Genomic DNA, 15400 nt, shown 5'->3' with positions numbered 1-15400 from the left:
CTCCATGCAAATTTTAATCACGGCAAAAAAGGTGCACAATGTTAATGTTTCTTTTTAGGCCTTAACAAGCAGCATATCATAAGAGAAATTACAATCTGTAGAAGTCTGACGCCTTTGGGACTCTTTGATTAGCCTGGCATTAAACATCTGATTTGCTTCACTGGAGTTATTGTTCACGGTGTAATGCAGGAATCGTTGGTTCTAGTCACAGTGTTTCCAACTGCTACTTTTTTAATTGGTATTTGACTACAGTAACGAATGACTAGAGGTTATAATATTTGAAACAATAAGGTACTTTAGAAGCAAATATCACGCGTATGTGCGCAGAAATCCAGAAATAATATAGGATATATAAGAGCAGGTAATAAGGCCGAACGGCATATCCACGGGACACCCTTGGAGGGCAACTAAAACAAGAACATCCCATGGTCACCCCTTGGAAGTGTTATTAGGGATGACAATGTGAGGGTATGACTGGGATATTTCTAATTCCTGGTCCTGTCACTGGGAATGTGGCCGTCATGTTAGTGTATCTGATTATCCCCTTCTTGTACAACTCTTTAACCTGCTGTATATATGGAAGGGCGGTCAACGAGATCAAAATAAAGTCATGCATTTCCGCATAAAACCATATTGTTTCTTCTCTGAAACAAATAAAAAATGACGATCATGCATTGTTGTGCAATATTTTATTCATAGCAGTGTTCTGGGTGGCATATATACGATTCAAAATTTTCTAGGCCTCAAGATGAAAGAATTTTCTAGTTTCCGGGTGCCACATAATATTCAGCGGTTCTCAGACAAAAAGATACAAGGTCTTCCTTATTATGTTGCGCTGAATAAATTACATTCAGTATTCCTGGTAAGGAAGTATCGCTGTGATGGATATGTAGACGCACTGAAAGAAAATGGATTCATTTCAGTGAAAAGTTTTGTTGTATTAGAGGCGCAGTTTTTCGGCACTACACTTTAGGGTTCCTAAAACGAATGATAAACCACATAATCTTCCTTTTGATTTATTGCCAATTATACCATAGTGCAAACGCTTGCGCGAATAAATACTGTTTTCTAACCAGTTATCGAGGAATTCTAGAATCCAAGTTGTTAAAAATTAATGCCGAGCCTTCTGCTATGCCTTCCCACAAAGACCACATGTACAGTACAGTAGCCTCAGTACATTACACCACGCAATCTAACCGACGCTGAAGGCTATTGCGGTAAAAAATTCTATTACTTAGAAAAGTGTGTTTCATGGTACGTAACTATAAATTTTTTTTTAAGGAGATGTGCCTGAAGGGATGGGCACTAAGAAGAAAACTATTGGAAGCGGAGTTCATTTTAATAATGTAGCTAGGAAATTGTGTACCATCACGGAATGATTGTTTGGGTATACAGGGTGGCTCGTTTTTCCAGCACAATCTCCACTGTTTCCCCCAATTGACCTGCAGATACCTGATCCACACCATCTGCTTTCCCTTTTGCATTGCTTCTAAGCCTTCTTCTACTTCCTATTTTCTTGCAGGCGAGATGTCCAATACCCCTGCAATGCTGCCTCCGTGATCACCGCCCTGATTACTTCGGCTATTGTATACAGGATGTTCCACCTAAGACATCACACAAATTTTTAAAAATGGGTTTTGAGTTGGAGGAGCGCTTTTTTTTCGTACAGCGTTGTAAGCCCTGTAGTACATCGGAATAAAGCTAATATGTGCTAACTAGCAGGCTGGGTAACAGAAATTGAAAAGTTGACAACTTAACTATTGTTCTTAGGCTACCAGATTATTGAGAGGCGTGTAGAAGACCGTATATATTATCAGTATCAGTTTCTAGAATTTCGAAAACGGCGAAGTGGCCCAAGAAATTTCCGCGAGATCGCGCCAATATACATGCCCTTTCGAGAATCTCGCAGTCAAAGCAACCTATCCAGTGCAAGTATCTCGTTGAAATAGCCAAAATTTGTTGCTCTACGTCGCTGAGGTTAACCGCATTTTCGAAATTCGAAAAACGCGTATGTATATTACTTACGGTGAGCACACGCCTCGCAATAATTTATGAGACTAACAGCAATAGTTAAAATGTTACTTTTTGAATGTCAGTTAAGCCACCTGCTAGTTAGCATGTCTCAGCTTCATTCTGATGTACTACCCCGCTGACAATGCTATGCCGAATAAAGAACTCTTATAACTCACAAAGCCTATTTTTAAAAACTATGTAAAGTCCCAGCTGAAACACCCTTTATATCTTAAGTCCTCCGCAGCTATAATTATCTTATACATTGTAGTAATGACAGTACGTGCGTGTCCCACAGCATATACCAGATTTTTGTCGACGCCTAGTTTCCTCAGCATCGCGTTTAGGCTAGCTTTCTTCTGTAGAGCATGCTCGATTCTCTCCGTATTATACATCCTTAGTACTTGCCTCAGTAACGTTTACGCATAAATATAAACTTTATCTGGTAGATCTGGTAGTTCTATCTTTTGCGTTAGACGTTTTCGTGCTATGGCGTCTCTTAATCAGATTTTTCGCCTCCTGAGCTTATTGATACCCTGTGTATCTGACATACAATCTGCTTATATTGTGCCCTCCGTAATCATATCTGTGTGATTATCATTCATTGCTTGAACACAAAGAGCGTCGTGGTCGGTTTGAGTCGAATATCTGTTCTGTGGCGAGATGTTGAGTTCAGCTACTTCATCTCACCGTTAACTTGATGACGGGCTTCCACTAGACCAGTTTCTACCGATTCCTCTTCATATCCAGAATTATTCGACAGTTTAGCACCCTATGCTCACTACATCTCACATTGCTGAGCACCTCCAGGTCCTGCAAGATACTACAGCTAGCACATACTTGCACTTCAGTTGCATTATTAGTCTCGCCATTAAAGTTATTTTTTCCAGTTCTAATATTTTCGGGAGAAGGCATTCATGGTTCGTAATCTGTTTCGTTTTGCGAGCTCTTATAATAACCTCCCTCCGCTATTCCTAACACCTATTCCAGCATGCCTTCGCATAGAAGTCACTCGTCAGTACAATATTATATCATCATCTTGAGTGGACGTAGGAGTGTATACGTATAGAACACTCGATTTTTACCCCCAATTAAGCTTAATTTTGATGACTGCAACCCTCTCGTTAATGCCAATATTATCTCTATGCGACCAGCTGTATTCTTATCGAGAAGGAATCCTACGCCTAGTTCTAGCCTGTTCACTAAATCACGATAGCATATTACGTGCCCGCCCATTATCATCTGTTTTCCTAGTCTCACTAAGGCTTCCGACCGCCCATCTAATACCAGCTAGTTCCTCGAACAACACTGCTAGCCTAACCTTTCTTGGTAATGTTATAGCGTTAAACTTTGCCAGCTGCAGTTTCGAATTAAACCATATGCGCAGACAGTGATTCTTATCACCCTCTTCGGCGTCGAAGGTCTGGCCGCCGCATCGGTCAGTTCCTCTTTCGCCTTTGGGGACTGAGAGCCTGGGTTACGTTCATATAGGAATGATGGCTGAAGTAGTCAATCAGGATGGCTAAATCGTGGCAAATGAGCTGTCGGCGACGTTCCGCACCTTACTGCCTGTATATTATGTATGCAAGCGAGCTGGAGTCGAATTCCGCCTTCGTAGTCCATGACGCACAAGATTGCGCAGCACGTCTGCTTATGTTAATGTGGTTTAGTATTAAACGACAGTACGTTCCCTGCTTTCGCTGATTATTTGTTGCATGGTGTAGGAAAAATAGTATGATATCAGTTATGATATGGAAGTGAATAGTGTAGCAGAGCAAATAGAAATAACTTAGAGAAAACTGCGCGGTACTAAACATAAACGGTGACCGAAGCAAGTTTTGGCCCATTTGTGTGAGGAGCACGGCCGTCTTAGTAAAATATTATGCACTTGAAGCACCGTCCACCGGACACTGGGAGTCAATTATTCAGCGCGGGTCTGGTTTCGACTTTTCCTAAGCAAGCTCGAGAAAAAATGTTCTCACCCTCATTAGAGCTATGAGATCAATGAAGGTTTGCCACTGAAAAAGAAAACACAAGACATGTCTCATTAGGGCACTAAGGGCACGAACATAATATTCTGCTAGTCTACTGAGAAACAGCAAAGAAAGAAAAAAAACCTGAAGTAGAGTTTTTTTCATGAATTCGGAAAAACACTTTTTCAGGTTTTCTTTCTTTTTTTGCAGCTTCTGTTGTTGAGTCCAAATTCTCCCCCCCCCCCCCCCCCCCTGCACTCGCGGTCAGGAGGAGGGACGAGTTCTTGCATTTTTCCACGAAGGTAGCTGCAAGGTCACGCATGCTGCCGCTCAGCTCGACGTGCCTATCAATAAGCAAGCATGCAGTGCTTAACAAAGCAGAGGCCGCGTCTGGACATTGCATTTCCCTACTCCTCACAGATTCTGCGCACTCTCGATTTGTTTCGTGCGGGTCCCACTCCTCTTTCTCCTACCCATGATTATTTCTTTATTTTTTGCTTCTACCTACTTATTTCTGTACTCTCTATTCGTTTCTCGCTCACCAGTTCTGTGTGCACCCAATCCCTATAAGAGGGGAAGAAGACAAATATCTCTTGAAAAAGATCGGTCCTCCGATCGAAACGTCGAGTCAAATAAAAATGTTTCCTTAAATAAAGCGTATACTTCGACACACACACACACACACACACACACACACACACACACACACACACACACACACACACACACACACACACACACACACACACACACACACACACACACACACACACACACACACACACACACACACACACACACACACACACACACACACACACACACACACACACACACACACACACACACACACACACACACACACACACACACACACACACACACACACACACACACACACACACACACACACACACACACACACACACACACACACACACACACACACACACACACACACACACACACACACACACACACACACACACACACACACACACACACACACACACACACACACACACACACACACACACACACACACACACACACACACACACACACACACACACACACACACACACACACACACACACACACACACACACACACACACACACACACACACACACACACACACACACACACACACACACACACACACACACACACACACACACACACACACACACACACACACACACACACACACACACACACACACACACACACACACACACACACACACACACACACACACACACACACACACACACACACACACACACACACACACACACACACACACACACACACACACACACACACACACACACACACACACACACACACACACACACACACACACACACACACACACACACACACACACACACACACACACACACACACACACACACACACACACACACACACACACACACACACACACACACACACACACACACACACACACACACACACACACACACACACACACACACACACACACACACACACACACACACACACACACACACACACACACACACGCACGCACGCACGCACACACACACACACACACACACGCACGCACGCACGCACGCACACACACACACACACACACACACACACACACATATATATATATATATATATATATATATATATATATATATATTATAGGAAGATAAACGTATTTGGTTGCTGGAGGCAAAAATTCAAAGTTGAAAACGCTTCATTTAGCCATAGATTTATTTTAAGTCGACGTTTCGGACAGAGCCTGTCCTTTCTCAAGACTATATATATATATATATATATACCAGGTTATTGATGGAAGTTGATTACTAATTTTTAAAAATACGGTTGTTAAGGTGACGAGGAGCAATTTCCGGCATAGTATTATGAGTGTTCGTGGACGTCAGAAGACAGGCATATCATCTTAACTAGCTAAGTGATTAACTAAATTCTAAAAGTTAACTTTTTACTGTTACCGATAGGCACCTGATTGCAGTTAGAGATTTGTAGTCGACCGTTAGTAATAGCTATATAAATTTTCAAAATTTTGAAAACGCGATTATCTTCGGCGCTGTGGCTCAACAATAATTGGCTATTTCGACTAGTTACGACCACTGGAGGGGTTACTTTGCCTGCATAGTTTTCGAAAGTGCATGTATTTTAACACAATGTGGCCGAATTTTGTCGTGCCACTGCAGCGAGAGTAATGGCCTTTTCGAAATTCCAAGAACTGATATGGCTATTATTAACGGCCGCCTACAAATAGCTATTAGTAGTCAGCTGCCTACCGGCAATAGTTAAAAAGTTAACTATTAGGACATAGTTAATCACTTTCTCGTTACCATAATTCACCTTTTTCTGACGTCTGCCAACGCAGGCATTACTATGTCGGAATAAGCTTCTGTTTACCTCAAAAACCCTAGTTTTAAAAATTAGTGATTACCTGTTTGGCCTCTCACCCACCTTGTGCAACAAATACCTGTGCTACCTGTGCTGTTGGGCACTTTAGCCAGGATACCTCACTCCATTTAAGTTCATCATCATCAGAGGAAATCCAATCGCAGATAATTTAACAAATTGAAACAACGAACGCCACATTTGCAAGGCTTCAGCAAAAATACTTACAGTGACTACGTCACCTTCGGTGCAGAGATCCGGGATTTCGTTCTTTTGAAGACACTTGAATATAAATTAAACAACAAATGAATCAGCCTGCGACGCCGTTAGCGTGGCAGCGTACATGCATCATGACATACCAGTGAAGAGATGTCCGCATCGTAATGCTTAACTCAGTGGCACAATATTTTGTACTGGTTACGTATATCTCGACACTTCTCGGTTTACAACACAAGGAGCTTGCCAGACGCCTACAATTTATTCTATGTGCCGAGGTACCATATCTTAGTCTTTCACTAGATATGGCAACATGCAATATTCCTCAATAAATTGGAATTAGGAAGAGATTGGTTAAAACTGCTAGAAATGTTTTGCTTTTCAACGATACTCATGAATATATTGGCGTATTGTGAAGTCCTATCGATCTTTTACGTTCTCTCAAGTCGCTCTGCTGCGCGCATTTGAAAGCTTTTTAAGACGCGAACATACTGTGTGCTTTCTCTAATTACTGCTAGTATGCGGGCTAACAGGTTCAGTGACAGCTTCAAGAGCTAGACTTAAAATTATATAGAGATCCGCTAGCCAAGTTTTATAATTATCTTGATTAACACAAGAGAGATATACAACAATATGGTAGCTAACGGATGTAATGGCCGCCTGCATCGGCAGAAAAAGTGTTTGAATTTAAGCTAATCATGGACAATGAAGGGGGGGGGGGGGGCTCTGACTCCTGCTGTGCATCTGTTTTAAAGCAGTTCAGTGCTAGGGACAGTTGATAGTCTACATAACATGGAAGCGTATCAAAGCGTAACCTTTCGCAATCTGCAAACGACGGAGTTATAAAAAAAAGGTGGCAGTTTTTCTCACCTCACCCAGCCCGTTTACGTCGGGTACGATAATGGAAGATGGTTCTTCGCAAGTGACTTCAACCAGGGACAGGTATTCTTCGCAAGTCAGATTGTACCGAGATTTCGGCAAAGAGAACCCATTGGAACACATCCGCACGATGGTCTCCGTCTGAACTGAAAAAGGCAAAGCTCACCATCACTAACAACGCTCATCCCAGCTCCAATACTTTCAGGATATGATACAGCGATGGTAACATGAAGATTTGCTTGTGAAACGTTTTGGTAGGAAAGTTGCCAGGAAGCATCATGAAGCATCATGAAGCGGACATCCCGTCTCAAAATGACACAGCGCTGTGCTCATCACGTTATTTTTCCTAGCGTGTGTTTCTAAGATTGTGCTCCTCGCTTCATAAAGACTTTCCAGTAATTCAACCTGAGGTTAAGTGCCATTGTTGTTGCAAGTAAGGGTAAATATTTAGTTTCAACCTCGGGTTCTAATAAAACCTTGAAAACATGATCACTCATGGTGCCTTGGTAAAAGTTTAAGCCCCTTCCGTTTAAAATGCTCAATTTATTTTCTTGTGTGACCGGCCAAAGCGTCACTTCCGTAAATTTGCCTTCCTACCTGCATGCCTGCAGCCAAACCGCTAATACCGGGTTATCCCGAACCTCAGAATCACATGTTGAGTTCAGTGTTATGTAAATTATACGCAGTAGCACGATGTGGGTTTTACACAAAGGCGCAAAAATACACGGAATTATTTATTTGTTAACTGAAACTATTACTGCTTCTGGTCACAAACAGGTGAAGGTGAAGCAGATCTTTCCATCATAGTGACACAACTGAAGAGCTGCCTGTTGCTATTAAATGTAACTGTCCTTGGAATAAAATGTTTTTCTTGCGAAAAGGAATTGCTTTTATTTCTCGGAGCATTTTTGTGAAAGCAGCTTTGTGTTACCCTGTGTACTTTGTCAGCGATAAAACATTTGCTTTTACTTTCACATTTATCTCACCCTGCCGAGCCCGGACGGTACATCGAACTCGAAGGGGGACAGCGAAATAGTTCAATACGTCGACCGTTCGATGTATAAAAGTGGCAGTAAACAGCTGTATTTGTGACTTAGAAGCAAGGCTGCAATGTACCTGCACCAGTGGCAATGTTCTTGCAGTGATCTGCCACCCGCAGGCATGCTGGCAGGGCATGGATCGAGGGTTGTTGCTATGCCTAACCTGCTTCGCATCGAAGCCCGCGGAAGATTATCTGAAACTAGCCACTGCCTGGCCATTAGTTGATTAGGTTGGCTTCACTGAATGACAGGGACGTGGTGTGCAAAAAAAATTTGCTGTGGTTTAACATTGCTGAGCATGAAACATTCAGCCAAAGCACAGTTTTTCGCAGGTGTTCACTAGCACACAGTGAACACCTGCGTGCACACAGATAGTTATGCGCGTGAAGTTTTCAGTCGTCAATGCCAATTTACCCAAAGTATGCCGGAGGCTTATGCTCCAGTGCCGCGTTTCTGCAGCAATGTTGTCAAGGCCAACGCGTATTACTCTTGGGCTGTGTTTCTGCCACAGCATTGCCTAAGCCAACGCAAGCAGCGCACATCTCTCTGTCGCTAACGTAACAAGGCCTGTTTGGCTGCAGCGATCGCCTAGTGCCCTCGCGAAGCGGCCTGCGTAGCTGGTTTCTGCGCGGCACTGCGGCTTCGAATCTCAGTCGTGGATATGAATTCTTATTTATTGTTTTCCCTAGGCAGGAACCCGCAAACACTGCAAGCATACAAACATTCCTCCAAACCCGCAAACACCGCAATCTTGATTGGGGTTGACCCATCGGAACAGTGCTTTCGGCCAATAAATACAAACGATCCAGGAACGCGGCGCTCAGTTCGTTATGTCAAACTTTCGAGGAGTTAATACCTGTGTTCGAAATAGCCAGTCGTTCAAATTATCCGGGTTCGATATATCCTGGCTGGGCTGTATAACATACTGAAAGAGTTACACTGTGTATTGTTGGCGTTTAGTGTTCGAATTCAAATGCGGGCTGCGCACTAAATGACAACAGTGTTCGCCAGTTTACGTAGAGCAAGACCCTGATGCGGTGGCCAGAATGATCGGCCAGGCTGCAGGCTTGCCAGGCACTGCTACGCTCCGTCACGACGTCTTTATTCCGCGATATGTAGTTACTTTCCCACACGCATGTCCCGAAACTGCATCCGCCTTCAGTACTATGCCCCTTCATGCCACCTCTCTCGCACCTGTATATCCCTTCTTTTCCACTTTTGCGAGGCCGCCAACAGTACTATGGTTTAGATCAGATCCCTGCCGTCTCATGACATCGTCACCCACCACGACCCAATTTCTTCTTCTCCTCCACTTTCCCAGTGTAGATTAGCAGGCCAGATATCAATCTGTCTGGCCTACCTCTTTGCCTTCTTTCCATTAAATTTATCTACTTATCTGCCTTACATCTTCCTGCCTTTCTTCCTTTTCTCATGTGTGACTGCCCCAGAGAGTTAACTTTGGACCGGACTTCATTTTTTTCTGCCCGACCCATTTTCTGCTTATATCCTCGAAAAGAGAAGTAGCCGCAGTGTTGCTGCGTTTGCAGCGACACGGCGGTTATGTGTTCGGCATCGCCTGAAACAAACACAGCCTAAGTCAGCTCACCTGTTGTGCGCACTACGCAAACGCCCAGAATCCGCGAGCAAGGCACGCATGGGGGTATCCAGAGAGTAATGTATTTCAAAATTATTTAACTATCGCGCCACGTACGCAGCTAACTGTACTTGCGTTGTGTGGTCTCAGCGATACATTGTTGCAAATTTTGACATGCTTTGACATGACGGTGCATGCTTGACATGACAAAATCTTGACCTGACGGTGCATGCTTTCTTCCCAAAGCCCCGTCTATTCCGCTACAAGACAAGCATCCTTACTGCAGCCACGAACACAAAATATAGGCGATTCTTTTAATTCGTTGTCTTAATTATTTGAAAAATAGTATGATTAATTTATTGCTCAAAGAAAATTGATAAGAAATCAGAAAGAGCAACCTAATGCCGTCGGTAGGATCCCAACCCATGACCTCCAAATTTCGCGTCCGGTGCTCTACCAATTGAACTCCGGTGACGGCTGTCAATCGACCTGCTTTTCTGGGGTATTTATGTCATGTATGCCATAACAAGCACCATATTTTCACTTCACTTTCCTGCTTAATATCCCTACTCCAGAAGAAAGTTTATAGTCTGGTATGGTCGAGGATTCAGCTAATCGCCTTGCTCTTCTGTTACCGTACTAATGAGTTACCCTATAACATAATGAAAAACGAAAATACCAGATAGCACAGCCACAACCGATCAGCTTTCTTGACTGCCGCTCCCCAAAGCACCGGTAAGATTTGCGCACTATGTAAATGTTCATTTATAAACATCAAAATATTGCCCGTATTTCTCAAAAAGTTTATGCGGCTTCTGTGATACTGAATATTTTTTTTTTAAAGGACAATGCAGTGAATCCCTTCACCACCTGTACATACTCCAACTTTCATTGCGCAGCTCTTCGGGAAGTGTCGCTGCCACGGCGTCCTGCATCACAGCCGTCAGGTAGATCACCTTGTACTCAAGGTCGTAGCTAGTGCACTGAAAGGACAACGGTAAGCATTACTGATTCACCCCGTTGCCTCGTGCGACACGTGTTCCTATATGAGGCAAACCTTTAACTAGGCCACACATCTACTCTAGGTGCTCTGTGAGGTGACTCTGTGAAAACCGTGAAGGTCTTAATATCACTTACGTTTAGCAGGTCACGCACTGTCTGGGTGTCGTTTTCCTGAAACAAAAAAGAATATTGGATAATGCTCCTTCCTATCCATTTCTTTTAGACGGATCGGATGAAAAAGTAAATGTCTCTGCAAGTCAAAAAAGAAGTCACATTTGAAGAATTCTTTTAGTGCCAGGATTTTTCCGCATTCTAAGCAGACTTTTTAAAATAAGATGGTAGCCTAATGCATCGATTTGGAAAAAAATGCCTATGTCTAGAGCAATTGAATATTTCATTTTTTGGTAACTTTTTTTTCAAATTGTTCTTCAACCTGCAATTGTGCTGAAGTTTCCGTAGAGCGAGAATGTACTTATTCTGTGTCTATCGTTACAGCAAACAACTTAGTAGGCAGGGCTATGAAAATACGAAACTTTATTTATACAACGCAAGAACTGTGCATAATTATTGGCAGCAAAGCGCAGGAAGCTTCGGTAAAATCAAAGATGTAACTCACGTTGAGAGGCGCGCAAATGTCGGTAGGCTGGACCTCTGTGCACTTTGTCTGGTAGAAAATAACCACACGTAAGGCGAGAAACACCTTTAAGAAATGCTCATACATCGTGACATCCAAAGTACGGCAAGCAGCAGTGGTTGAACGCAACTCACTGGCAGTAAATGGTAACCTTGTAAACCGCCGGCGATTAAAACACTTAAAAGTTCGTATTAACCTCCACCATTTATTCGTGTTTCTTGCTACATAGATATTATGTAGAGAAACGTACATTATGCAGCCCATTTTTATTCGTGCCTAATTATAATTACCAACATTTAATAATGTCCCAATGTCTGCAAGCAATTAAGCTAGGCACATGCATTCAGGCACCGAAAATTTTTACAAGCATAACTCTGCATAATTCGGCAATCTGCGAGTGCTACTGCCATTTATACTTTCGAAAGTTTTTGTCGGCAGACTGAGCTTTTGGAATAAGGAATCTTTTATCAGGCCTCCCGCCTTTGATGCACCCCGACTTCGCTTCTATGACTTGGGAGATTTTCCACGATTGTTAGTGCTATAGTGTAAATAATACATGCATTTTTGCGTGCATAAGCGAAATTCACCACATTTTACGCGACAGCTTGTACAGCTCGTTCGGTCGGAAAGCCGTCGGCGTAGTCGGCACCGAGTGCCGGAAATAATCGGGGGCTGCGTAAAAAAATCGTATCATGCCAACCCTATGCCGCAGAATGTTCAGGATTGTGTCATACGATTCATCGTTTTTTTTTTGTGTAGCATAAACTTGCAAGTTAAGTTAGGGCCTAGCTCGCGGCAGATTCGAACTGGCCACATATAATCGGGGCTGCGTAAAAAACAATTGTACTATGCCAATTAATGATTCTACATATTGATCATGGTTTGATCTGGGATATGCGATGACGAGTTAATGAAATCATTGTAATTAATTGGTTAATTATAGAAATGAAAAATTCGAGAGAGGTTCAGTCGTGTCAAAATGCTCAGAATGAAAGGCCAATGCTTTATAATGCTGATTAAGTAAATTTTACAATGTGTAATTAATCAATTATTGAACTGAAACAATTGAAGAACTGAAAAATGCATTAAAAGGTGTCAAATTGCTGAGAATGGTTGGAGAGGCCTCCCTAGAGACTCCGAGTGATATGACCAACGGGCAAGGAGTCGCGGCGCCGAACGGGCGATGGCGTTCCGTGGATTCCCTGGCAGCGCTGCTACACGCTGTCGCGTTCCACTCCTAAAGGCGAAGCTTAAGCATCCTCCAGTTTGTTTCCAGGATGTGTGCTGTACAGCACTCTTCGGTCGTTTGAGGTTTATTCTACCCCTCATGACTAAATATGCTGCTCATGTGATACCATACTCCTAATTTCATACGATTTCAGCACTGAGGTAATATACTTAAGCTTTGGTTCTGAAGGGTTTTGTAATAGCGATGCGCTCAAGCCATGTCTTCTTTTCAAAAATTCTTTTATCAACGTGCTATCGCACAGAGCACCCACGGTAATTCTAAATTTGAAATCTTAACCCGTGCAACCCAGAAGCGTATAAAGGTGTTCTTGAATCTAATGGCATATCTATGTGAATGTCTATATACACGCGAAAAAAATTGCGTTGTTGTCGAACTATTCAGAATCACTACATTTTTTCCTATTCAGGATTGAGGTCAACAATGTTCTTATTTAGATCGTAAATCCACCTCTGCTTAGAAACGTGCGCTGCAGCAGAAGAACACTTTAGACGCCTCGAACTCTGCTTTTTACAAATACTTCTCTCAATTTATTGAAATCTCATTTTTTGCGAAATCTTCTGAAGGAAGCCTAAAAATCATTCCTAGAACGATAATTCGCTTTTCTGGTGTTTGTAAGGCGCTAAGCAGAAATCAATCGAGTAGAAAAGTGACGTATTATGCTATCCTTTTCAGGAGCACTCAGGCGCACTAGGACGATATGTATTGAAGCTAATGAAAAAGTGACGTGTGTTCAAACCTTTACCCTGTTCGTCGTGAGGAAGTCAGGTAGAGTGACGGTCAGGCATGGAGCTGCATAATGAAATGCACAAATGCATAAAAGTTCCTTACAAGTGTCCGCAGTAACACGGCGCAGATGAAACTGCAGTATGTATCTCTATATTGCTCTACAAAAGTTAGTTGAACTACATCTAGCAAGCAAGCCGTCATAAACCATGTGATTTCGACATCAAATGTTAAGGTGCCTAAGGAAACCATCTAGCATTAGATAAGCCAACTTTGGCTTGCGGATGGTCAACCTGAGATGAAAGGAAATTGGAATGAGTGAGGGAATTGGAGTGACATAGAAGCTCAGGGTTAACAACAGATGCGCTTACTCCCGCCACAGATTCACTCACCTATTAGCCATTTGCAATACCTACATCATGCACTATTTTTCAACGATGTCTTCTCCTCGACTCGATATGTATGTGCATGCGTTCACATTTCTCTGAAAGTGTAATTCTCACTATTGGGGAGGGAAACAAAAAAAAACAAGCCAGCAGTAAATTAAAGCTCCTACTAAAGATGCTTATCATGCTGTATGGAGAAATTTTCAAAATTAAAGTTAGATGTTCAAAACTTACTGGCAAATAGCACTCTATTTTAAAACACGCAAACACTGCCGGCGGTGCACACTAAGATGCTGCAAGGTAACCTTGCATTGAAACAAAAAACAAAATATTGGTATACGTAAATTAGATGTAATATGCATTAGGTCCGATTCAAAGTGTTCTACCGAAATAGGCAATTTGTACATAGTAACCAGGCGGCCCTGTTTACATAGCAAATGAAACGCAAATACATAAGAATGATCTTTTTAAACTCTTACCGTCCCAGGCATTTGAAGTGCGCAGAATTGAGGCGAATGCTACCAGGACGAATGTTTCCGTTCTCATGATTCGTGTCAGCAGGCAGCACTACACACTAGCACCACGCGCAAGATATGAGGCTTCTGTTTATAGCCCACGGATTTCAAGGCGAATACATGGCGTCGTGGACAGCACAGCGCGCAAATGGAGGAAGAATGAGCTCAACGCATGTGGGCTGTATTGCCTGACTTCCTGGCAACACCAAAAATACAACAAAAAATAAACAGAAATGAGAACATGAAACTTTTTATTGCTACTCGTTTTTATCGTTTTATTTGCGAGAAACCGAATACACGTGCCACGATGTACCGAAAGAAGTGTACGGCAGATGTTCTGGGAACGATATGCATCCGCAAAAAAAGAGGAAACGGTGGAATAGGAACGCGCTTGAGTTTTCGCAGTAGTGCTAACCCGCGCATGCCCACTCACAGGACATTGACAGAGTACTTTGCCATTCTCTTAACGCCTGTCGACGTCGGACGACACATATGAAAACACCTGGCACACCAAACAGCTATAGCGGCTCAAAGGAGCCCTCGGATGCATGGGAATCTTCGTCTAGCCTACACCATGTGAAACTTAAGTTATGGATTTGCTAAGGAAGTGTGAAGCCGCTCGCTCTTTCAAACAAAATATTTTCCTGCTATGACTGTAGAATCTAAATTTATTTTTGATACAAGACTAACGGCAAAAAAAATTAGTAACGGTTATGGTTCCTTATGCAATGTTTATATAACAGGTTTTCCTCTTATAAAATGAA

The 15400-nt window shown here is 42.7% G+C and overlaps 1 protein-coding gene across 2 annotated transcripts; it reads right to left on the bottom strand.

Moving 5' to 3' along the window:
• Positions 1-677: 677 nt before the first annotated feature.
• LOC144103860 (uncharacterized) lies at positions 678-14794 on the bottom strand. 2 transcript variants are annotated; one of them, XM_077636563.1, is made up of 9 exons: positions 14601-14794; positions 13755-13801; positions 11746-11793; positions 11265-11300; positions 11008-11110; positions 7485-7639; positions 6627-6680; positions 3993-4028; positions 678-898 (listed from the first exon to the last, which is right to left on the bottom strand). In XM_077636563.1, the coding sequence occupies exons 1-9, from the start codon at positions 14665-14667 to the stop codon at positions 851-853; spliced, it is 594 nt and encodes a 197-aa protein (XP_077492689.1). In that variant the 5' UTR covers positions 14668-14794; the 3' UTR covers positions 678-850. The 2 variants fall into 2 exon arrangements, with proteins under 2 accessions (XP_077492689.1, XP_077492690.1); XM_077636564.1 differs by lacking the exon at positions 13755-13801 and having other exon boundaries at positions 14601-14702.
• Between the last annotated feature and the right edge of the window lie 606 nt (positions 14795-15400).

This window comes from Amblyomma americanum, chromosome 9 (assembly GCF_052857255.1).
Source record: "Amblyomma americanum isolate KBUSLIRL-KWMA chromosome 9, ASM5285725v1, whole genome shotgun sequence".
Lineage (NCBI taxonomy): Eukaryota > Metazoa > Arthropoda > Arachnida > Ixodida > Ixodidae > Amblyomma > Amblyomma americanum.
The sequence above is the reverse complement of the archived record's forward strand: the minus strand, read 5'-3'. Positions and strand labels throughout refer to the sequence as shown.

Coding starts and splice junctions, on each gene's coding strand:
- LOC144103860 (XM_077636563.1), bottom strand. CDS start 14,667: ATGAGAACGGAAACATTCGTCCTGGTAGCATTCGCCTCAATTCTGCGC. Junction 11,301..11,745: donor ACATTTGCGCGCCTCTCAAC/GTGAGTTACATC, acceptor TTTTTGTTTCAG/GAAAACGACACCCAGACAGT. Junction 6,681..7,484: donor ACGTAAACGGGCTGGGTGAG/GTGAGAAAAACT, acceptor TTTATATTCAAG/TGTCTTCAAAAGAACGAAAT.